Source organism: Lynx canadensis, chromosome D1, assembly GCF_007474595.2.
Source record: "Lynx canadensis isolate LIC74 chromosome D1, mLynCan4.pri.v2, whole genome shotgun sequence".
In the NCBI taxonomy this organism is placed as follows: Eukaryota; Metazoa; Chordata; class Mammalia; order Carnivora; family Felidae; genus Lynx; species Lynx canadensis.
The window spans coordinates 56,475,570-56,500,585 of record NC_044312.2 but is presented as its reverse complement, the minus strand read 5'-3'; the positions used below and the strand labels follow the sequence as shown (position 1 = coordinate 56,500,585).

The 25,016-nt window shown below is 37.9% G+C and overlaps 1 protein-coding gene across 1 annotated transcript in view; it reads left to right on the top strand.

The window, feature by feature from the left end:
- UVRAG (UV radiation resistance associated) overlaps positions 1-25,016 on the top strand; it is a 293,487-nt gene that overhangs the window by 38,127 nt on the left and 230,344 nt on the right. Inside the window, exons 3-4 of the mRNA XM_030333127.1 lie at positions 30-64; positions 17,230-17,391. Coding sequence (XP_030188987.1) covers positions 30-64; positions 17,230-17,391 — 197 coding nt within the window. The remainder of the gene's footprint in view (positions 1-29; positions 65-17,229; positions 17,392-25,016) is intronic.

The window sequence follows — 25,016 nt, the reverse complement described above, 5'->3', positions numbered from 1 at the left end:
CACTTATTGTTTTTTTTCTTCTTTTCCAGAATTTTATAGAAGTGAAGTGATTAAGAATTCTTTGGTAAGTTTGATTTCTGACAGGTACACTGACTAACCCTACAACTCCTGTTTCAGAAAATGCTGAGGCAGAAGTTCAAATTCAGTTCTGGTATTATGATACTTCTACAGTTAAATCTTTGCTTACTTATTGCTTAAATTTTCATTGATTTATTTTGCTGTATGTTTTGTGCTTAGAAAATGCCTGGCACATAGTAGGTGCTTGATAAATGTTTGCTGAAGGAACTGATATTTTCTCTGTTAAAACTTCAAAATTTTTTTTAACTCAAATTCTATAATTCTGTCAGTTCTATTTACTGTAGAGGTTTTTGTTTTTGTTTTTGTTTTTTTTTTTTGACTATTTGTGTTAACCAAACATAATAAATGATGTCTTTGTTTAGATATAGTTCTTACAAATTTCATGTTAGGGCCATTGTATAGATCCTTCCACTTGTTTTTTAGTGATGTCATTGCTAAGTTAGAAAGTTGGAAGCATCCTACTTTTGATAATGTGTACTTGAGATATTTGTATGAATGGCTCCATTTATTGGGCCATGTTGGTAAAAAAAAGAGCTTTATGGTAATTATCATATCCTTTTAATGGTCCAAGACCATACTGGATTTGGCCCGTGTTCACTTTTCCCTCCTTATCTCTTAATACTTTTCCTTACCTACTGTGTTCCAGACATACCTCATTTGTTCAGTGCTTCATACATGCTAAGCTTGTCTTATTTCTTATGTCCCCAGCTCTTTATTTCGCTGAAGAAGTCTTTGAGGTCTCAGTGATAGAACTTTGGCTAGGCTTTCTATGACTATTCCATTGAAAGTGGTTCCCTTTCTCCTAGTCACTCTTTTTACATCACCTGTTTTATTTTCTTTAGAGCATTTATCACTCTTAGAAATTCTTATTCACTCATTTGTTTGTGTTGGTTGTCTATCTCCCACCTACTAGAGAACACAACCATGAGAGCAAGGACCTTGCCCAGAGTCTAGAATATTATAGATGTTTAGCAAATACTTGTTAGATGAATAAATAGATATCAATGATGTGTTTTGTTTACAGAATCCTTTTACGTATGTATTCCATTTTGGTTTTTAGAACATTCTGTAAGGTGGATGGGGTAGGTCTTAAGAAAATGACATCCAGAGAGGCCCAACAAGTTTTGCAGTCACATGCAGGACCAGATCCCAAGTACAGACCTCTGTCTTTAGGTCTCTGCTACTCTTTCCTCTTTGTTAAGCTGCCTTCTAAATGTTTCTAAAATAGCATAATAAATTTGGCTTCTAGGTCTGTTTCCTTGAGCCCACCTCGGAGGAGCTCCAAATCCCCAGTATTGCTCTTATTCTACATATATTAAATGACATATGAACTCCTGCCTGACGTATAGTAGCTAATGAGTCAATACCAGTTTCTCTTCCTCTCTTGGCTCAGGTGAAAATAAAAGTGTCCTACAGAGCAGGGAGAGCTAGGGAAGAGTGGGTGGTTTAAGGGGCAGATAGAATAGAATTTCACCTTGATTTATTCTACCCCCACCCCCTTTGATAATCAAAACTCTTGTTGGGAATGATTTTACAATGTCCCATTGCTTTTTCTCTGGATTTGTGTCATAATGGACCCTGTGCTAATAGTGCTCCTTTAGTGTATTGTTCTTCATAATTGGTTTTGTATTTACTTGCTGTCATTTGACTTTCAAGTTCTTATTTCTAAACATCATCTCTTTGAATGTAAACTCTTCGCCTCTTTTTGGCTCCTAGCTTCCATTGCTTCTGAATTGCCTGTGAGGCTGTGATATCTTCATCCCTGGTGTACTTAGATTGAATACATGTTTTATAAAAATATTGTAGAATGGATTTCAGACAAGGGAGAGGTTTGGACAAAAGACTTCCAAAGTCCTTTCAACTTACAGTTTGTACTGCAGTTGTTTCATGGGTATAACTTACAGCATTTGCTTACATTGTAATTGTTCATGAACGTTTCATCTCCCAAAGAAGATGAAAGCTTTGGGAGGTGGAGACTGCTTGACTATCTTTATGTCCCTCTAGCTCCCAGTGTACTTCTTGGGAGTTGTTTGATAAATGTTGATTTGTTGATGTTTCCTTTTAAGGATATGCTTTGAGATTATGGTATTTCTGGCAAGGGTTGTTCTTTCTTTAATAGCTTAATATAGGTTTGATAAACTGCAATTCATTTCTTTTTTTTTTTTGGAAAGGACTCTTCCTTCTTTGCTTTTTGCTAAATCATTGTGACTAGTTCAGATTAATGGGCATTGGGTACTATAGGAATCAACAACTCTCAGAGAATATGCTGGAAATGACACATTGTCACTTCTCTCCTTGCGTTTCTGAAGAACCACAGATAAGCAGAATTTGTTGTTTTTTTTCCCTGCTTAGGAGTTTGTGATTTAGAAAAATTTTTTTTAACATTTTACTTGCTTTTTGAAAGACAGAGACAGAGTGTGAGCGGGGGCAGGGTAGAGAGAGAGAGGGAGACACAGAATCCAAAGCAGGCTCCAGGCTCTGAGCTGTAAGCACAGAGCCTGATGCGGGGCTTGAACTCATGAACTGCAAGATCATGACCTGAGCCGAAGTCAGACACTTAACCAACTGAACCACCCAGGGGCCCCAGGAGTTTGTGATTCTTAAGCTACTGTAATATTTGCTGAATAGAGTTAGTGACTTAATGCTCTTATTCCTCCTGGTTACCGGTTATGTGTGGCACATAGAAGGTGCTCAGCAAATGTTTCTTAATGAATAGACTCCTCTAGTAGTACGTTTATTGACTGACTTCGAAGTTATATCCTGCACCCCCAGTCTTCAATTAGCTATTAAAGATTAGGCAAGGTAATGCTTCATTTATTTCTAGCTGAAGCTTTGGGTAAATTTTCACTCTGGTGAACTAAGTTGAATTCTGGTGAGCTTGTGAATATTCGTTTTTACTCCTGTAACTTTAAGAAACCAGAGTGGCCGGTTTTGCCATTGTGATGTCAAAGGAAATATGGAAAAATGGCTACAGGGTTGAAAAGTGTTTTTGCCCAAATATTAGATTAAGCTGTCCTTAGGTACCTATCTGTGCATCTTTCTGACTCTGGAATACAGTGTTCTGTGCACTGCCCAGTACATGTGTCACTGGCCACATGTGGCTGCTGAGCACTTGAAATGAGGTTAAGTAATACTGGGGAACTAAATTTTAATTTTTATTTAATTTTAATTTAAATAGCCCCAAGTGGCCAATGGATAGTGTATTGGACAGCACAGTCTGGATGCTTTGAAAAGCTTTCTTATAATTTGTAACATTAGCAGGAAGAGATTTCCCTTTTTGTGTGCTCTGAGAAAACAAAACTCTATACTTCTACTACTAGTACCATTCTTAAAAAAAACTTTTTTTTAATGTTTATTTATTTTTGAAAGAAAGAGAGAGTGAGCGAGCGAGCACGGGCAGGGTAGGGGCAGAGAGAGAGGGAGACACAGAATCCAAAGCGGGCTCCAGGCTCTGAGCTGTCAGCATGGAGCCCAAGGCAGGGCTCAAACTCATGAACCGTGAGATCATGACCTGAGCTGAAGTCGGATGCTTAACTGACTGAACCACTCAGGTGCCCCCCCCCCCCCCCCAGTATCATTCTAAAGCTGTAAGGGCTGTTCATATGGTTGTTTTAGCTTCTTTAATATATATGATAAACCTTATAAAGGCAGGGACATTTTTATAACCTCTGTAGTCATTGTATTGTGTTTAGTTTGTATTTGGCAAACAAGTAAGAAAAGAGAAAATAGCCTAATCCATCCAAGTTGTTAGTTGTAAGATTTACCATTTTTTCATGTTCACCAAGAAAAATAAGCACTTCTAATTAAACTGAAACACAGGGCTTTTGTAATAGTCCTGGATGAGTTTTGATTCAATCTTCCTAGCTTCTTGTTACTTTGAAATTTCTTTTACCTTTCCAAGGTATTTATTTAGTAGTCTTTCCTTCCTTTAGGTGTACTGTTTGACCTGTGATGGAATCTTTTGTAGGTATCTCGGTAATAAAATATAAATATGCTTCCTTAATCTGTGGGAATTTCATTACATCTTATAGAAAAGGATGGATGAGGGTTTTTTCTTCATCGACAAATACTTGCTTCTCTAATACCAAATTCATGATTTGTTGCTCTGTGTCTATGCCTTCTTGTCTACATAAAAACAATACTTTTTATTGAAACTTAACATACATAAAGAAGAGTTTACATATCTTAAGTATACAACTGGATGAATTTTCTGAAATTCATGTAACCAGCACGCAGGTCAAGAAATAGGATATTTTTAGTGCCCCAGAAGCCCTCTCATGCCTTCTTCAGTTATTGCTGCTGTCCTGACTTAACATCATAAATTAATTTTACCTACTTTTTAAGCATTATAGAAATGAAATCATACAGTATGCACTCTTTTGTGTCTGACTTCCACTTTATAAGAGTCTCAACTGTATATTGTAAGTCATTCATATTGTAGGTATATTTGTAGTTTGTTTATAATATTGCATTGTGTGAATGTACCAGAATTTATCCATTTTTCTGTTGATAAGCATTTGGTTAGTTTCTAGTTTTGAGCTAATATGAATAGTGCTGGTGTGAATATTCTCCTGTGTATCTGTTGGTTGAACATGTGTGGACGTTTCTGTTGAGATACATATCTGGGAGTGGGCCTGCAGGGAGTATGCATGTGACCCCCTTGAGTATATAATGCCAGACAGCTTTCCCAGATTATTGTTTCATTTGCAGTCTGGCCAACAGTCTATGAGAGTTCTGGGTTATTGCACATTGTTGCAATCACTTGCTGCTCTTTCAATCTTTTGAATTTAAAATTTTGATAGATATTATGTACAGGGTTTTTTGTTTGTTTCAGTTTACACCAGGAGAGAGATTTTAAATGCCAGTCAAACTCAGCATGGGTAGTGCCAACAGTGTGCGTAACTTAAAAGAGCTGATATTAACAACTATTTTTGAGGTTGTGCTTGTAGAGACAGTGACTCTTGATGACTGCCACCTGGTGGTCAAAAGTTATAGAACCTTATCGATCTTAACATTTCTAAAATTAAAGTTCATCTTACAAAGCGAAGGCGAGTGCATGTTAGAATTGATCATAAATTGGGGGTGCCTGGGTGGCTCACTGGTTTAAGCATTTGACTCTTGACTTTGACTCAGGTCATGATCTCTCGGTTAGTGAGATTGAGCCCTGTGTCAGACTCCACGCTGGGCATGGAGCCTGCTTAAAATTCTCTCTCTCCTTCTCTCTCTGCCCCTTCCCCGCTCTCTCAATCTCTCTCTCTGCTTCAAAAATAAAGAATTGATGATAAATTGGACTATGTTAGATGGTAATAAAGATAATGGAATAAAATAAAGCAGAATCCGAGAGTATCTGGCAGGCTGGGTTGCTGTTTTTCTCTGGTAGTCACATAGATGAAATCATTTGAACAGATAATTAAAAGAAGTGAGGGAACAGGCTATGTACCTATATGGGGAAGGACTGTTGCAGGCCAAGAAACAGGAAGGTACAAAAGCAGGAGTGTACCTGAGGTTTTCAAGAACTGGCTAAGAAGCTAGTATGGCTATGTGGGGTGGGATGAGCAGGGGTGGTTTGAAGTCTTGCTCAGCAAGTATGACAACAGGGGCAAAGGAACAGAGGATCAGGGCCACAGAGGAAATGACCTGGAGAGATAGGAGATGATGGTTAAGGTCTGGTTAGCAGGAGAGAGATTTGGGCAAGGGTGCAGTTACACGTCACACAAAACTAGGAGTATTTGGTAGGCAAAGTCACTCAGCTATTTCATTTATCTATTTTCTATTGTCCGTAGCATAGTGCTTCATCCAATGAAGTCCAACAAATGTCTATCGCATTGAGTAATGAATAATCCACCTTTGACAGGCTAGATGGTAGAGATGTGTCTCCAAGTTACAAGTCAAGAGTCATGGTTTGTTCTCAGATACATTTAGCGTAGAACAGTTAGTCATCAGTGTATGCTTTAACTTTAAAGGTCTCTAGTTCAGCTAGCATGTCACACCCTCCAAACCATTTGTTAACTCTTGGATTTTTTTTTTTTTTTTTGTTTAGGAGAAGGCTAGATTGAAGGGTCATTGGTTAATTAATAACTAAAATGATTGAAGCAACAAGAATGGAGGTACCCAGATTCTCTAACATTGATTTTATATATTTACAAAAGTACAGATGAGTTGTATAATGAACCCACGTGTACCTATCTTTAACAGTTATAAAGTTGGTCATTAGATACTTTTGCAAAAAGGGAGTTTTTAAACTTTGATCACAAAATTAAGAGTTTCATGGTAGGAGTAAGAGTGGTGCTAGTTTACATGTGGGTTGAAATTTCCCTGTATCTATGTGTTTCTTTAATAAATAAGAGGCATCAGTTATTTAATAAATAAGAGGCACCTGTGATTCAAGTAGTGTGTTGCATGCGTGATGTACATTTTTTCTTACCCTGATAGCAGTGCTACAAGGTAAGATATGTGCTGCTTTGGTAGTTAGGGAAACTGAGGTTCAGACAGGCTGAGGAACTTGCTCTAGGCAGCTGGTAGTGACTGGTAAAACCAGAGGGCCCCATTCTTTTACAGCATTGTGCTGCCTCCCTTTACATCACATTTCCTTCAGCTTCCTTCCTTCTACTGATTAAATATTCGCTAGAGGTCTAGTGGAGGTCAGTGATAGGCCTTATAATTGAATAAACAAAGTTCTAGAGCCTATATTTTTAGAGAAAGCATGTGACATAATTATCAGAACCATAAACTTTGGTTGGAATGTTGACTGCCTGAGCTGTTTCAAATCTTTGGGGAAAAAACTGACTTCACAGTATAAATATTTTTTATGAGTTACTGAGTGATTGTCAAACCAAGTTTATGTTTCAGTTGAATTGTGACCAGATGAATTAACACTTCATCTCTGTGGGTACGTGCACGTGAGAAGAGAGCTGGATCCTCTTGATTTATGCCAAATTATGTTATCCAGTATTAAACTGCATCATCTACAGGGGTTTCTAACTTCTGTCTGGTCAACTACATGAGCTGGAGGGAGACTAGGATAATTGACACATGCAATCATAGTACCAGGGAACAACAGGATTTTTTGAAAACATGGAGGAGTATTATTTATCTCAGTTAAGAGAGGATGGCTAGGAAAGGTTTCTGACAGAAAGGAAGTCCTAAGTTGAGATGTGATGGGGGAGTAGAGGTGAATTAGAGGGAAAGAGAGCTGAATGGGCTGAGAAAGAACTACTACTTACAAAATCAGCATGCAGTTCCCAAGAGTTACCGTGTATTTTTTGAGAAATTTAATGATTTAAGTTGTGTTTCTTTTTAATTTTTTTTGACATTTATTTTTGAGAGACAGAGAGAGACTTGAGAGACAGAGCACGAGTGGGGGAGAGGCAGAGAGGCAGAGGGAGACAGAGAATCGAAGCAGGTTCCAGGCTCTGAGCTTAGAAGCTCAGAGCCCAATGCAGGACTCGAACCCACAAGCCATGAGATCATGACCTGAGCTGGAATCAAGGGTCAGATGCTTAACCGACTGAGCCACCCAGGCACCCCTTAGATTGTTTCTTATGAGAATACATTTGTTATTGAGTGATAAGAACAATGATATTTTGCGAATGTTTTGAAATTTTTGTACAAGTGTGTTTCTGTAATAAATAAGCAGTCACTGAGCAGTGTTCTGGGGAAATTGTCCTGGTAAAATAATGATTTTGGATTGTCTTGTGGGTAGTTAGTAGGCAGCGAACTTTTCAAAGCCATAAATATCCTGATATTTTGCCACTGTATTTTTAGTGAATACGGTATAGGTTCCTAGATGATCTTAGTATTTGAATAATTTGTTCTATCTAGAAAATGGGCTGACATGCGTAGGTTAAACATAAATAAAAATCATCTGGGTCTTTATAGTAATAAAGTGCACGGGCAATAAAGTCTTTGAATGTCTGGTAGGCTTTTTTCTGTCTGTGTCTGAATGTACAGACTCAGGAGTTACCGCTCATTGTCTGGCAGCTATTTTGTGAAAGTATAAAGGAAGGTCATTATAATGAGAAGGCTGACAATAGCTGTGCTGGGTTACTGCTGTGTTGGCTTAGAAAGGAAACCCAGCTCATCTGTTTAACCACATGATGTAATGTAAGAACACTAGCCTCACCTTCAAAGGCTTCTAATATGTTAAAAAAAATTTTTTTAATGTTTATTTATTTATTTTGAGAGAGAGAAAGACAGAGCGAGCAGGGGAGGGGCAGAGAGAGAGGAAGACAGAATCCTAAGCAGGCTCCTCACTGTCATCGCAGAGCCCTGTGGGGCTCGAACCCATGAACCACGAGTCCATGAGCCAAGCCGAAATCAAGAGTCGGATGCTTAACTGACTGAGCCACCCAGGCGCCCCTCTAATTTATTTTAGAATGAAGTATTTACAAACATTTAATGCAACAACTGCCCCCAGAATCATCCCTCTCCCCCATGCAATACAGCCGTTCAGATATATTCACCAAGTGTTGTTTTCACTTTGGAAAGAGGTGGTTCTTTCATACTTTCTCTGGTACTTTGTCATTCTGAGAGTGAGAATTTGAAATTATACTGTGTAATATTCTAGAGTACATTAGATGTACTAGAGTACTTTAGATGAGAAGTCATCTTACACAGAGGAGAGGAAATAGCTGCCTTTTCAGGTGGTGTAATTTGAAGGCCAGGAAGGTTCTCCAACTTCTGCTCTTTAGACTTTAAGGCCTAAAATTATATTATGAAGAGATACCTTTATTTGCTTTATCTCTGCAACCTCTTCCTTTTTAAAAATTTTTTTTAAATGTTTATTTTTGAGAGAGAGAGGCAGAGAGAGAGGGAGACACAGAATCTGAAGCAGCTCCAGGCTCTGAGCTGCCAGCACAGAGCCCAATGCGGGGCTTGAACTCTGAATGGCAAGATCATGACCTGAGTGGAAGTTGGACGCTTAACCGACTGAGCCACCCAGATGCCCCCAGCAACCTCCTCCTCTTAAGATGCTGTATTTTTTCTGCTACTGGGTCTTTAAGGAATATTAATTTCATTACTTTTTATTGAGATCTAGCACACTGCAGTAAAGGACACAAATAAGATCTTGATGATTTTTCAAAGAGAACAGATCATTGTAACCAGATCAAGAAATATAGAACATTATCAGCGCTCCTCATGTTCTCCTTCTAGTCACTACCTCCTCCCAAAGAGAACCACTGTCCTGACTTCTAGCACCATTGATTAGTTTGGCTTGTTTTTGAACTTTATCTATCTAGCTATCTAGCTATCTAGCTATCTGTCTATCTATCTAGATATATATCTATCATGTATAAGCATCATTATATATGTGAGATTCGTCCATATTGTTGCATGTAGTAGTTCATTAAATCTAATGACATGTTCTTTGGTGAACATGTGTATGCATTTCATTTTCCTTAGATACATACTTAAGAGTGGAATCAAGTGCGAGGGTCATCGTTATTTTCAGCTTTCATGGATATTGCCAAATAGTTTTTCAAAATGTTTATACTGGTCGCCGCCCTATTAGCAGTGTGAGGTTTTTAGCTGCTCTGCATCCTTGCTCAAACTTGGTATTATCTGTCTTTTAAATTTTAGCCTTTCTGGCTGGATGGTGGTATTGCGTTGTGTTTTTAATTTATATTTCCTCATATACTGTTCTAATTGATTACCTTTTCCAGTTCTATGCTTTTGTTGACCATTTAGATATATATGTTTTAATAAAGTGCATATTCTGGAAAAATATGCCAATTAATGCCAATTAGGAATAAACAAATTCTATGCATGGACTTGACATTTTTATTTATTTATTATTTATTTATTTTATAGGATATATGCGATCTAACTTGGTAGTTTAAGTAGCTCTTTTTTCATGCTTCCTGTTTTTGACTATTCAAGGATAGTGGAGTTGGTGGTCTGTTGAATTCCAGTTAGGTGAAATGTTATCATTTGAATATTTCATATTTACATCACATCTTCCCCCCCCCCCCCCCTTCCCCTTTCTTATTTAGGGAACATTTGCCTTTTTTATTTACCTTTTTCTTGTTGACTCAAGGTTATCATGAGGAACATCCCATCTTATACTAGAGTCTCCTTCAGGGGCTGCCTAGGACTGAGGCCCAAATGCTTTATGCTAAATGATCCCTAGCAGCATGGCCTACCTCCTATACAAAAGTTAGCTGATGTTGTCCTTGTTTGTTTTCTTTTTGTCTTTGTTATCATGTGTTTAAAGGCAGATACGTAGACTTTGACTTCCTGCTCCAGTTATAACCAAATGTGTGACCTTATGCAAATCACTTAATGGTTTATAGTATATATACAATAGTATATAGTATATATCTCCTTTGAAAAATTGGGATAATGCTGTCAACTCAGAGGACTCTGAGTTTTGTGAAGATTAAGTATAGCATATCTGTAATGAATCATTCATTCTTGTGGTAATATTTTAGTTTTTGCTGTCATGTTTAACTACTTATTTGTGTCTCAGCCCTGCTCAGGTGTACATGAGGTGATAGAACAGTAAGAGCAAGTTTGAGCCCTGTGAAGGGACCCCAGTTCCTTTTGGCCAGAGAATAGGGCATGGGTCCAGGGCAGAGTTCTCCCTTCCTCTTTCTGCTTCTGGCTGTGGGATCCAAAATAAGGAAATTGTTGACAATCTCTTAAGGTCCCTTTTGTTCTAAATTGTCTTCTGTAATTTGGCGGGGTGAAAAAAAAACCAAGAACCAGACACACAAAAAAGAACATGAGAGGAATTTTAGAGACCTAGGTTCAAATTCTGGTGCTATTTTTACTACGAGACCTTGGATAAGGCACTTAGCTATTGTGTTTCATTGATTCTCAGGTGCACATTTTTTCACAGTTTAATACCTTTAAAATCTAGATGCATCTTAAAATCATTGCTACTTTTTTTTTTTAATGGCACATAAAATAATGATACTTCTTATCATTGGTGGTATCTCAGACTTGATGAAATATGATATTTTATCTTTTTAACTAATGGGGTTAACCGGTTGTCTTATTTACTATAGGTGGGCTTATTGATATGAACAGGGCTGTTTTATTAAACAGATTAGATACTTCTCTCTAATGCTAGGATAGGCTTTCTTCTGTGTCCTTTTCATGTTATCTGACTTTATATAGTACCTGTCCCTAATAAAATGTTAAAATGGCAGCTATTACTATAATTATGATTATTCTGTTTAAGCTTTATAACTCTGTAAGGTGATGGTTGTTCTGGTTTTTATAAGTGAGTACTGTAATATACAGAGGGCATTATGTGGGTTAGCAGTATAGCTTAACTTCAGCACTTGCCTCTCTGCCATACTGCCCTGCCCCTCAGCTCTGTTTGACAGACCAAAGGCTGAAGTTAAATGACTTCATAAGCCAGTGGTTCTGTTTGGCTGATTGCCACGGTTCCATCCACATTTCTAGTGATCACTTTGGTGTCTGCGAAGCTTACTGACTGGTCAGATTGTGCTCTACCCTTATTTAGCAGGGCTGCTGAAACAGTTACAGTCAGGTAGATCCTGGGGGTCATACAAGAATGCAATTCTGTTGATCGTAGGCTAAAATTTGTGGATGGGTGGGAATTTAGTTGCTTTTTTTTTTAAATGATTCAATATAAAACTGATTGCATAAATGTGCTTACTGTATTATCATCGTGCTGTTTATTGATGGTCTTCCAGTATCCTCAGACACCCATATCAATTGATCAGACATTCATTCACTAATGCAGCAAATACTTACTGAGTGCATACCACGGATTTTTCAAGCTTTGAAGATCTTGTGAACAAATCAGACAATGTTACTGTCTGTCAGAGCTTTTATTTTAGTGGAAGGAAATCAGGCAATAAAAATATCAAACTATAAGTGAAAAAGATATATCAGACATAAAGTGCTGTGAAATTGGAAGTCATGTCTTATCTCCAGAAACTTTAACAACCAAACCCACAAAACACATGCATCAGTATATCTCCCAGAACAAAAGCAAGCACTACCCTACTCCCCTCCCTGCTTTGGTCAGAAAAATAACTGTTACAGGGGCGCCTGGGTGGCGCAGTCAGTTAAGCGTCCGACTTCAGCCAGGTCACGATCTCGCGGTCCGGGAGTTCGAGCCCCGCGTCGGGCTCTGGGCTGATGGCTCAGAGCCTGGAGCCTGTTTCCGATTCTGTGTCTCCCTCTCTCTCTGCCCCTCCCCCGTTCATGCTCTGTCTCTCTCTGTCCCAAAAATAAATAAACGTTGGAAAAAAAATTTAAAAAAAAAAAAAAAAGAAAAATAACTGTTACAGAGCCAAGAATTGTTATTCTTGTATGAGGACTGTTTGATTGACTGATTTATATTGTATTAAAATTGTTAATTTGGTAAGATTGATTATATTTACATTTAGCATTTCAACTATCTGAATGATTATCTTAATGAAAAATAAAGTTTTTTAGAGCATAAAGTTGACCTTGTCATTCTTACCTTAAAACTTTTCTCCCCATACTGAACAAAGTAAAAGTACTCCTTGGCAAGGCATAAAACATCCTTCAGGTTTAAAAAAAGATTTTTTTTAATGTTTATTCATTTTTGGAGAGACAGAGACAGAGTGTGAGCATGGAAGGGGCAGAGAGAGGGAGACACAGAATCTGAAGCAGGCTCCAGGCTCTGAGCTGTCAGCACAGAACCCAGCACGAGTCTTGAACTCACGAAATGCGAGATAATGGCCTGAGCCGAAGTTAGCCACTTAACCAACGGAACCACCCAGGCGCCCCCATTTTTTTTTTTTTTAAGATTTTTAAAAATTATTATTTTTAAGTAATCTCTATGCCCAACATAGGGCTTGAACTCACGACCCTGAGATCAAGAGTTGCATGCTCTACCAACTAAGCCAGCCAGGTGTCCCCAAAGATCCTTCAATTTAGTGCCTTGTTTATTTCTTGAGCTTTGTGAACCATTACGCTTGCATGCATTCCAGTTGTCTTAGCTCCCTGACCACATCATACGTCATACTGCTGGACCCTTGTTTATGGTGTTCCCTGTGCCTGTAGTTCCTTATTTTTACCTGGGGAAATCCTGTTTATCCTTTTTTTTTTTAAATTTTTTTTTTAACGTTTATTTATTTTTGAGACAGAGAGAGACAGAGCATGAATGGGGGAGGGACAGAGAGAGAGGGAGACACAGAATCGGAAGCAGGCTCCAGGCTCTGAGCCATCAGCCCAGAGCCCGACGCGGGGCTTGAACTCACAGACCGCGAGATCGTGACCTGAGCTGAAGTCGGACGCTTAACCGACTGAGCCACCCAGGCGCCCCCTGTTTATCCTTTAAAAGTCAAGTTTCACAGCCTCTGTGGTGATGTCTTTCCCCGATTCATTTAAAGTTTATTTACTCCCGTTTGTGCTACTGTGTAGCCTTTTGCATAATTCTTCTACTGACCTTTTCATGAAGTAATGTAATTCTTTAAATAGAGGTTTGAATCTAATACTTTAGAGGTATTTTGAAGGCATTTATGGTTCTTAATAATTGTGCATTAAGTATTGAATAAATAGATGAATCACCATATGAGGCCATGTTAATGAGAAATTAGAATATATCCTCCTAATGACAATAAATAAGCAGCAAAATTCAGAAGTACTGGTGGTCATTCTGAGGAGCTGCATGCAGCATGGACTTCCCTTCTAGGGCAGGGCCCTGCTGGCCAGTGCTCTCGAGAAGCCTGGAGAATCGGCAAAGCTCTGAGGGGGACTAACTCATCGAGATGGCTAAGGGACCTATTTCTGCTGGCTTCGGCTGGAGAAGAGCTAAGTCTGTCTCTTTTCCGGTCTTGTCAGAACGGAGAAATCAGAGCCATCCTGGGGCTTTGTCATCTGTTGAGCCCCTCCTTGTGTGTCTGGGGCTTTGGGGTATGGTCCTATGAGGAAGAATTATGATCTCATTTTACAGAGGAGGAAGCAAACCCAGGGAGCTGAAACAGACTTCTCCAGCTCACCACACTAACATGACCTTGTTCAGCTGGTTTGGTTTTTGTTGGTTTTTGTTGGCTTTAAGACCGTTATGGACCCACGTGGGTCCCGGCCCTCTTCTCCCTTCATTCATACTCTCCCTGGGTGACCTGGCTCATGACATGGCTGCCACTTCCACCTGTACCTCTCTTCTGGGCTCCAGACTGTCAGCCTGACGTCCGTGCCCACATATCCCAAAGGCATCTCATACCTGGCACGTTCAAGAGCGGACTCCTGGGTCTCTTGCCCGGCCCCCCCACACCACATCCCTTAGCCTCTGCCAGTTTCCCCCTGCACAGAAAACGGCACATCATCTGCCCAGTTGTTTGAGGCAGAAACCCAGGAGACCTTGTAGATTCCTCCCTTACCTATGCCCTCCCTTCAACCCATCAGCAACTCCTGTCACATCTAGTTCCAAAACGCATCTCCCTTACCTGTCCCACGTCCATTCTCCGTCTCCCAGACCATCATCTGCAGGCACTACTACGGTAGCCTCTGTACTGATGTTCCTCCTCCTCTTACTGTTTTCTTCACTCAGCAAATGGTTGGCAGGTGCTCCTGTACTGTTTACAGGTATACGTCATTTTACTGCACTTCAGTTTACTGCACTTCACAGATAATGTGTTTTTACAGATTGGATGTTTATGATAACCTGGCTTTGACCAAGTCTGTTGGCACCATTTTTCCAAAAACATTTGCTTACTTTCTGTCTCTGTGTCATGTTTTAGTGATTCTCACGATATTTCAAAATTGTCATTATGATTATACTTGTTATGGTGATCTGTGACATTGCTATCACAATGCACTGCACCCATATAAGATGGTGAACTTAACTGATAAATGTTGTGTGTGTTCTGACTCCTCCACCGACCAGCCCATTTCCCCACTTCTCTCCCTCTCCTCCAGCCTCCCTATTTCCCTGAGACATAACAATATTGTGATTAGGCCAGTTAATAACCCTATAATGGCCCGTTAAACGTTCAAGTGAAATAAAGAGTCACATGCCTCTTGCTTTACATCACAAGCTAGAAATGATTAAGCTTAGTGCAGAGAGCCTGTTGAAAGCCAAGATATATACCAAAGCCAGGCCTCTTGCACCCAATAGTTAGCTAAGTTGTGAATGTAAAGGAAAAGTTCTTGAAGGAAATTAAAGGTGCTGCTCCAGTGAACACAGGATGATAAGAAAGTGAAAACAGTCTTATTGCTGATGTGGAGAAAGTTTGAGAGGTCCCAATAGGAGATCAAGCCAACCACAACATTCCCTTAAGTCAAAGTTTAATCTAGAGCAAGACCCTAACTTTCTTCAATTACATGAAGGCTTGGAGGGTTGAGGAAACTGCAGAAGAAAAGTTTGAAGCTAGCATAGGTTGGTTCATGAAGTTTAAGGAAAGAAACTGTCTCTGTAACATAAAAGTGCAAGGTGAAGCAGCAAGTGCTGATGTAGAAGCTGCAGCAAGTTCTCCAGAAGATCTAACGAAGATAATTAATAAAGGTGGCTACATTAAACAGCAGATTTTCAATGTAGATCAAACAGCCTTCTTAACTGGAAAAAGGTGCCATCTAAGACTTTCACAGCTAAAGACGTCAATGCCTAGTTTCAAAGCTTCAAAAGAACAGTCTGACTCTCTTGTTACGAACTAATGCAGCTGGTGACTTTAAGTTGAAGCCAATGTCATGTACCATTTTGAAAATTTGAGGGCCCTTAAAAATTGTGCTAAATCCATTCTGCCTCTGCTCTGTAAATGGAGCAAGAAAGCCTGAGTGGCAACACATCTGTTTCCAACATGATTTCATGAATATTTTAAGCCCACTGTTGAGATCTGCTCAGAAAAAGATTCCTTTCAAGATACTACTCCTCATTGACAATGCACCTGAATACTCTTGACCTCTGATGGAGGTGTAAAGTGAAATTAATGTTGTTTTCATGCCTGCTAACAACATCCATTCTGTAGCTCATGGATCCAAGGAGTAATTTCAACATTCAAGTCTTATTATTTAAGAAATAAATTTCATAAGGCTATAGCTGCTATAGATAGCGATTCTGATAGATCTGGGCAAAGCCAATTGAGAACCTGCCAGAAAGGATTCACCATTCTAGATTCCATTAAGAACATTGTGATTCATGGGAAGAGGTCAGAATATCAATATCGAGAGGATTTTGGAAGAAGCTGATTCCAAACCTCATGGATGACCTCATGGGGTTCAAGACTTCAGTGGAAGAAGTAACGACCGACGTTGTAGAAATAGGGAGAGAAGTAAAATTACAAGGGGAGCCTGAAGACGGGACTGAATTGCTGTTATCTCATGATAAAACTTGAACAGATGAGGACTGGCTTCTAGTGGTTTCTTGAGAAAGAATCTACTCCTGGTTAAGATCCTGTGAAGATGGTTGAAATGACAAGAAAGGATTTAGAATATTACACAAATTTAGTTGTTAAAAAACAGTGGTGGGTTCGAGAGGTTTGATTGTAATTTTGAAAGACATTTTACTGTGTGTAAAGTACTATCCTCACTGCATACACCAACATCAACATCGAGGCAATGCCCTCCACCAGCAAAAAGATTATGACTCGCTCAATGCTCAGATGATGGTTACATTTTTAAGCAGTAAAGTATTTTTTTAGTGTTTATTTATTTTTGAGAAGGGGGAGAAGCAGAGAGAGAGGGGGACAGAGGGTCTGAAGCGGGCAATGTATTGACAGCAGAGAGCCTGATGTGGGGCTCAGGCTCACAAACCGTGAGATCATGACCTGAGCTGGAGTTGGACATTTAACTGACTGAGCCACTCAGGTGCCCCAGTAATAAAGTATTTTTTAATTAAGGTGTTTACATTTCTTTTTTTTAGACATAATGCTATTGAACACTTAAGAGACTGTGTTATATTGTAAACATAACTTTTCTTTTTCTTTTGGTTTCTCAAAACCAAAAGATTCATTTGACTTGCTTTAGTGTGATACTTGCTTTATTGTGGTAGTCTGGGACCAAACCGGCAATTAGCTCTGAGGTATTCTTATACCATTATCACTACCATTGTGTTAATGGGAATGTCTTCCTGATTCATTTAGGTTTGTAATTTAATATATTTATGAGGTCTTTTGGTTTTTAAAAACAAAATGATTTATAACCTAATTGAAATAATTATAAACAAGTTAGAGTCTTCATAAAGCATGCTCTCCTTTCCATCAACAGAATCCAACGTGGCGGAGTCTCGATTTTGGAATAATGCCAGACCGTCTTGATACATCTGTGTCTTGTTTCGTGGTGAAGATATGGGGTGGAAAGGAGGACATCTACCAGCTTTTGATTGAATGGAAAGTCTGTTTGGATGGACTGAAATACTTGGGTCAGCAGGTAATTATTTATTTATTTATAATGTTTATGTATTTTTGAGAGAGAGAGAGAAAGAGAGCATGAGCAAGGGAGGGGCAGACAGAGAGGGAGACACAGAATCTGAAGCAGGCTCTAGGCTCTGAGCTGTCAGCGCAGAGCCCAATGCGGGGCTTGAACCCATGAGCCGCGAGATCAAGACCTGAGCCAAAGTTGGACACTCAACTGACTGAGCCACCCAGGCGCACCCCCACTTTTTTTTAATGTTTAGGTAATTTTTAGATTCTAGTTATGAGTAGTTGTCTTCTCTAAATTAACCTATCTAACCTTTCTGTAGATTCTTACGATTCTACATTTCCGATCATAAAGAGAGAACTTTGATGATTGTTTACTTAATTATAGAAATTTGAGTCATTACCAAGTTTGAAAAATAATTTTTAACTGAGGAAACTTACGAGGAAGCACCCTAAGCTGCTAATTTAAGAGGATTTTTTTCTGGGAGGTGTAGGAAAGAATATACTTTCCAATAGCATTCTGCTTCTTCTGTTTTATTGGATATTCCCCAATAGAATCTAAACATTAAGTTGCAAATATGGAATGTACTATAAAGCGCTTCTCTTATGATCCGTAGAGTTGAGTTGTTTCAGGAATAAGGAGAGCTACTGTTTATTGAGCACGGAGATAACAATTGCCTGGTTTATATACTGCTACCAATCCCCTTTGAGTGATGTAGCTATTGGATCAAAGCACCCTTCTAGCTGAGCTCAGAAGTAGCTCCATAATCCCTTCTGACACTGTTCGGGATGCAACTAGTAATTTATCAGAGTTGCATATGATATGAAACCTATTTACCATCCCTAGACATAGATTATTATAATTTGTGTTTATATCAGCCTTGTGAAGTTTGGTATTATTGCCCTTATTTTCCAGATGGGAAAATTGAACCATAGAGAGTTTAAGAAACTGTTCAAGATCACACTGCTAGGTGGAGCTGGGATTTGATTCCAGGCCTGGCTGACTTACAAATTTATTCTTTGTTTTGTTCACACTAATATATACATATAGTCCTTGGTAGTCCTCCTACCTTGGAATGAGTGCTGTATCTATTTTGTGATACCCGAGGGACTGTTGTTAAAGGTAACTTTAAAGTATTAGTCATATCTATGAATATCCTTGATGTTTCTTAATATTTATTCAATATAGACTTTCTGGTATATTTCTTTTAAAGAATCAATTTAATTCTACATGTTTTTTTTATCAGATTAAAAAAAAAAATCCTTTGCCCTCATTTTGCTTATTGTATACTTTATTTTGTGTTCTTCTATATAGTGACCAGAACAATGCATATAATGGATATTTTCCATAACTAAATTCTAATGGCTACAGATTCTTAATCTTTTTTGTTTTTGTATTATTCTCCCTGTTTTAGGACTGGTCTTTTTTTTTTTTTTTTGTAATTTTTTTTTTAATGTTTATTTATTTTTGAGACAGAGAGAGACAGAACATGAACAGGGGAGGGTCAGAGAGAGAGGGAGACACAGAAGCTGAAACAGGCTCCAGGCTCTGAGCAGTCAGCACAGAGCCTGACGCGGGGCTTGAGCTCACAGACCGCGAGATCATGACCTGAGCCGAAGTCGGACGCTTAACCAACTGAGCCACCCAGGCGCCCCTTTAGGACTGGTCTTAATAAAAATTTATAAAACACTGACTTTTAGCTTAGGGCCTTTTTTCCTCTTTTGGTACGGTATACTTGTTGCCTTTAGATTGGCCAACCAGAGCCCTGCGCTGAGGCAGTACTCTTTCTGTCTTCCCAAATACCATAGTTGGCTCTCTGTGGGTAGACTCTGGTATTGAGTACTTGTTTGTCTTTCTTCTGAAAGTACCTGCATTTCTCAGAGGATGATGCTTCTTAACATTAGAGTGTATGGCTATAGAAGATGGCTATAGAAGCAACGAAGATGGCCTTCATGCTTTTCAACTCACATATTCCTTAGGTAGTGATCTTGAAATACCCAACTGTGTTTATGTCAAACTTGCTCAATTGCAGAGCGTCAACTTTCAGGTGTCTTATTATAAATATAAAGCTGGTTATGCTGGTATAACGGAGAACAAGAGAAAGGGAAAACATATTTTTAAAGCCAATTAGAAACTTAGTATCATTGTAGAAAGTCAGAACTCACCTATGAAATAGATATAACAAGTAATATACTACTAGAAAATCAGATAAACTTGGATTACAAATTGGGGTACCTGGGTGGCTCAGTTGGTTAAATGGCTGACTTTAGCTCAGGTCATGATCTCGCCATTCGTGGGTCTGAGCCCTGTATCAGGCTCTGTGCTGACAGCTCAGAGCCTGGAGCCTGGGATTCTATGTCTCCCTCTCTCTCTGCCTCTCCCTCACTCACAGACCATCTCTCTCTCTCTCTCTCTCTCTCTCAAAAACAAATAAACATAAAAAAATAGGGTTACAAATTTTCAGACTAAGCAAGATTAAGATGTATGAGGATAATAGAATTACTTAGGTTCATTGATCATGTACTTTCTATCAGGCATTGTTCTTACTGTTAAGGATCCAGAGGTGGGTAAGACAAGATCCTTAGACTTAGTACACTGATAATTGATGAATACTTGCATAGACCTGCACAGTACCATACTGTTTTAATTACTACGGCTTTGTAATACAATTTGGGGGAATATATGGAAGAGGTATTTAGACAGGACTAGGTAGAGTCAGGTTGGGCTGACTTTTGAATGAAATTTTCTTTTGCAAGTCAGGTTGTTAAGGTATAATGGATATATAATAAAATTCACCCTTTTAAGGTATACAGTTCAGTAGGCTTGACAAATGTGTGAAGTCTAGTAACCATCACAATGAGTAATGCTGCTGTGAATATTTAAATATAGGTCTTTTTGTGGACCTATGTTGTCATTTCTCTTGAGTAAATACCTAGGAATGGGATGTCTGGGTCTAGTTTTAAGTGTGTGCTGAAATTTATAAGAAGCTGCCAAACTATTTGCCATTCTGGTGGGTTTGAAGTGGTATCTTGTGATTTTTTTTTTTTAAGTTTTTATTTTAATTACCTGGTACTCATCATGACAAGTGCACTCCTTAATCCCCATCACCTATTTCACCTATTCCTCTACCCACCTGCCCTCTGGTAACCATCAGTGTGTTTTCTGTAGTTAAGAGTCTGTTTCTTGGTTTGCCTCTCTCTCTTTTTTCCCTTCATTTGTTTTGTTTCTTAAAATCCACATATGAGTGAAATGATACGGTATTTATCTTTCTCTGACTGACTCATTTCACTTAGCATTATATTCTCTAGATGCATCCAAATCATTGCAAATGGTAAGCTTCCATTTTTTATGGCTGAGTAATATACCATCTCTCTCTCTCTCTCTCTCTCTCTCTCTCTCTCTCTCTCTCTCTGTCTCTCTCACATATACACACCCCATATCTTCTTTATCCATTCATCAGTCGATGGACACTTGGGCTGCTTACATATCTTAGCTACTGTAAATAATGGTTCTATAAACATAGGGGTGCATGTATCTCTTTGAATTAGTGTTTTTGTATTATCTGGGTAAATAATAGTGCAATTGCTAGATCATAGTGTAGTTTTATTTTTAACTTTTTGAGGAACCTCCATACTGTTTTCCACAGCGGCTGCACCAGTTTGCATTCCCACCAACAGTGCGTGAGTGTTCTTTTTCTTCACATTCTTGCCAACACCTGTTGTTTCTTGTATTGTTGATTTTAGCCATTCGGATAGTTATGAGGTGATATTTCATTATAGTTTTGATTTGCATTTCCCTGATGGTAAGTGATGATGAGCATCTTTCCATGTGTCTGTTGGCTGTGAATGTCTTTTTTGGAGAAATGTCTGTTTGTGCCTTCTGCCCTTTTTTAAATTGGATTATTTGCTTTTTGGGTGTTGAGTTTTATGAATTCTTTATATATCTTGGATATTAACCCTTATAAGATATGTCATTTGCAAATATCTGTTCCCATTCAGTAGGCTGCCTTTTAGTTTTGTTGATTGTTTCCTTTGCTGTGCAGAAGCTTTTTATTTTGATGTAGTCCTGATAGTTTAATTATGCTTTTATTTCCCTTGCCTCAGGGGACCTATGTTGCTACAGCCAATGTCAGAGAAATTATTCCCTGTGTTCTTTTCTGGGATTTTTATGGTTTCAGGTCTCACATTTAGGTCTTTAATCCATTTTGAATTTATTTTTGGGTATGGTGTAAGAAAGTGGTCCAGTTTCATTCTTTTGCATGTATCTGTCCAGTTTTCCCAACACCCATTTGTTAAAGAGACTGTCTTTTTCCTATTGGATAGTCTTCTCTGCTTTGTCAAAGATTAATTGACCATATCATTGTGGGTTTATTTCTGGATTTTATATTGTGTTGCATTGATCTATGTGTCTGTTTTTATTCCAGTACCATACTGTTTTGATTACCACAGCTTTATAATATAACTTGAAGTTTAGAATTGTGATGCCTCCAGCTTTGCTTTTCTTTTTCAAGATTGCTTTGACTATTCAGGGTCTTTTGTGGTTCCATATATATTTTAGGATTGCTTATTTTATTTCTGTGAAAAAATGCTGTTGGTATTTTGATAGGCGTTACATTAAATGTGTAGATTGCTTTGACTAGTAAGACATTAAATTTTTTTTTTTTTAATGTTTATTCATTTTTGAGAGAGAGAGACAGAGCATGAGCCAGGGAGGGGCAGAGAGAGAGGAGACATAGAATCTGAAGAGGGCTCCAGGCTCTGAGCTGTCAGCACAGAACCTGACGTGGGGCTTGAACCCATGAACCATGAGATCAAGACCTGAGCTGAAGTTGGACGCTTAACCGACTAAGACACCCAGGCACCCCTGAGTAGTACGACATTTTAACGATATTTGTTCTTCTAGTCCATGAGTGTAGGATTTGGAATGTGTTTCCATTTCTTTGCATTGTCTTTAATTTCTTGTTTTCAGAGCATAGGCCTTTCACTGCTTTTTTGGGTTTATTCCTAGGTATCTTATTTTTTTGGGTACAATTGTAAATGGGATTGTTTTCTTAATCTCTCTTTCTTTTTGTGTTGCTTTGTTATGGGTGTATAGAATCTTGTGATTTTAATTTGAGTTTCTCTGGTGATGAAATCATGTTGAGCAGTTAAAAAAATGTTTGTCATCAGTCTCTCTTTCTCTTACCCCTTTTTTGTAAAATATTCAGATTTTTGCCCACTTTTTATTTGGTTGTTTGAATTCTCATTATCGAGTAGAATTTCTGTATGTATTCTGGATATGAGTCAGTTCTTTATAAGATCTGTATTTTTCCAATTATTTTCTGCCAGTCTGTGGCTTTTCATTTCTTTAAGTGCCATTCAAAGAACAGAAGCTTATAAGTGTTGATGAAGTCTGCTATATTAGCTTTTACTTTAATGTTTCATCCTTTTTGTGTTTTATCTAAGACATCTCCGCCTAATCCAAGGTCACAAAGATTTCTCTTATGGAGTTTTTTCTCTAGAAGTTTTACAGTCTTAGGTTTTATGTTTATGCCTATGATCATTTTGAATTCACTTTTATTTAAAGTGTAAGGTTCGTTGTTTTGCAGATAGATGAACATTTGTTCCTGTACTCTGTTGTAAGAGCTCTTATTGAATTACCTTGCTATCTTTGTTGAAATGAATTGTTTAAAATCATTTGTATGGGTCTGTTTCTGGACTGTATTGTATTTTATTGATCTGCATGTCTGTCTTTATGCCAATACCACATGATCTTGAATAGTGTAGTTTTATACATCATGAATTCAGGTAATATGCATCCTCCAACTTTGATCTTTTTTCAGAGTTGTTCTGGCTATTCTAGATCTTTTGCTTTTACATATATATTTTAGGAATAATTTGTCAATTCTACAAAAATCTAAGAAAATTTGGGAAGAATTGACATCTTAATAGTATCGAGTGTTCCAATCTATGGACATGGTATCCCTGCATTTGTGAAAATCTTATTTCACTCATCAGCATCTTGTAGTTTTCAGTATACAGATCTTGCACATATTTTGATAGATTTGTACCTGTGGATTCCATGTTTTTTAATGCTAGTTTAAATGCTGTTCCTTTAAAAAACTATTCCTATTTGCAACTATTGTTGTTAATATATACAAACATTTCTGTGTGGAGCATGTATTCTCTGACCTTGCTAAACTCATTTATTAGGTCTAGTAGTTTTTTGGTAGATTCCTTTTATAAATTCCTATATAGGCAGTCATATCTGTGCACACATTGTTTAATTTCTTCTTAATGGGTATGTATTTTTCCTCTTTTTCTTATTTCATTGGTTCAGACTTCAGTACAATGTAATGTTGAATAGAAGTGAGTAGAGTGGACATCCTTGTTTTGTTACTGATGTTGGTTAAAAGTATTCAGTCCTTCGTTATTAAGTATAATATTAGCTGTAAATTTTGTAAACACTTTATCAGGTTCAGGAAATTTCCTTTCATAATGGATTATATTTGCTAATATTTTGGTAAGACTTCTTTCATCTGTGTCCGTGGGGGATATTGGTCTGTACTTTTCTTGCATTGTTCTTTTCTGGTTTAGTATGAGAGTAATGCTGGTCTTGTAAAATAGATTGGGAAGTGTTTAGTTTTCTGTTTTCTGGAAGGGTTTGTGTAACAAAGTTGGTATTCATTATTACACAAATGTTTGACAGAATTCTTCAGTGAACCCATCTGGGTGTTAAGATTTCCCTGTGGGAAAGTTTAAAAGTATAACTTCTATTACTTAACTAGATATGGGGCTTTTTAGGTTATCTATTTCTTTTTGAGTGAGCTTTGATATTTTGTTTTCCTAAGAGTTTGTCAGTTTCACATAAGATTTCAAATTTATTAGTATAAAAATTTTCACAGTATTATTCTATTCTTGTAAGGCTTATAGGCTGTCCAATGATCCTTTCCTCTTTCATTCTTGCTATCAGTAATTTCTGTCTCTTTCTACTCTTAATCACTCTGCCTAGAGAGTTATCCATTTTCTTAGCTTTTCAAAGAACTGGTATTTAGTTTCATTGATTATCGTTATTTTCAGTTTCATTGATTTCTCATTTTATACTTATAATTTTCTTTCTTTTGCTTGCTTTGGGTTTACTTTGCTCTTCTTTACTAGTTTCTCAAGGTAGGATTTTGCATTACTGTTTTGAGACTTATCTTTTCTAAAGTAAGCATTTAATAAATTTTCCTCTAAGCCTTGCAAGGCTGTGAAGTCTGACTCACAGACTTCAATGTTGTATTTTCATTTTCATTCAATTCAAAATATTTTCTAATTTCCCTTTTATTTCTTGACTCAAGGGTTATTTAGAGGTATGGTGTTTAATTTTCAAACATTTGTGGATTTTCCAGATATCCTTCTTTTCTTGATTTCTGCTTGAATTCTGACGGATTTAGAGAAAATAGTTTGTATGATTTCAATCCTTTTGGATTTTGTGAGGTTTATTTTATGGCCCAGAATATCAGATCTCTTTTTGGTGAGTGTTTCCTATACATGTGACGTGTATTCTGTTGTCACTGAACGGATTGTTTTACAAACGTTAGTTAGGTTAAATTGATTGGTCATCTTGAGTGAAATTTGGATGATATGTTGGATTTAGCCGGAGGAGGGGGGGTA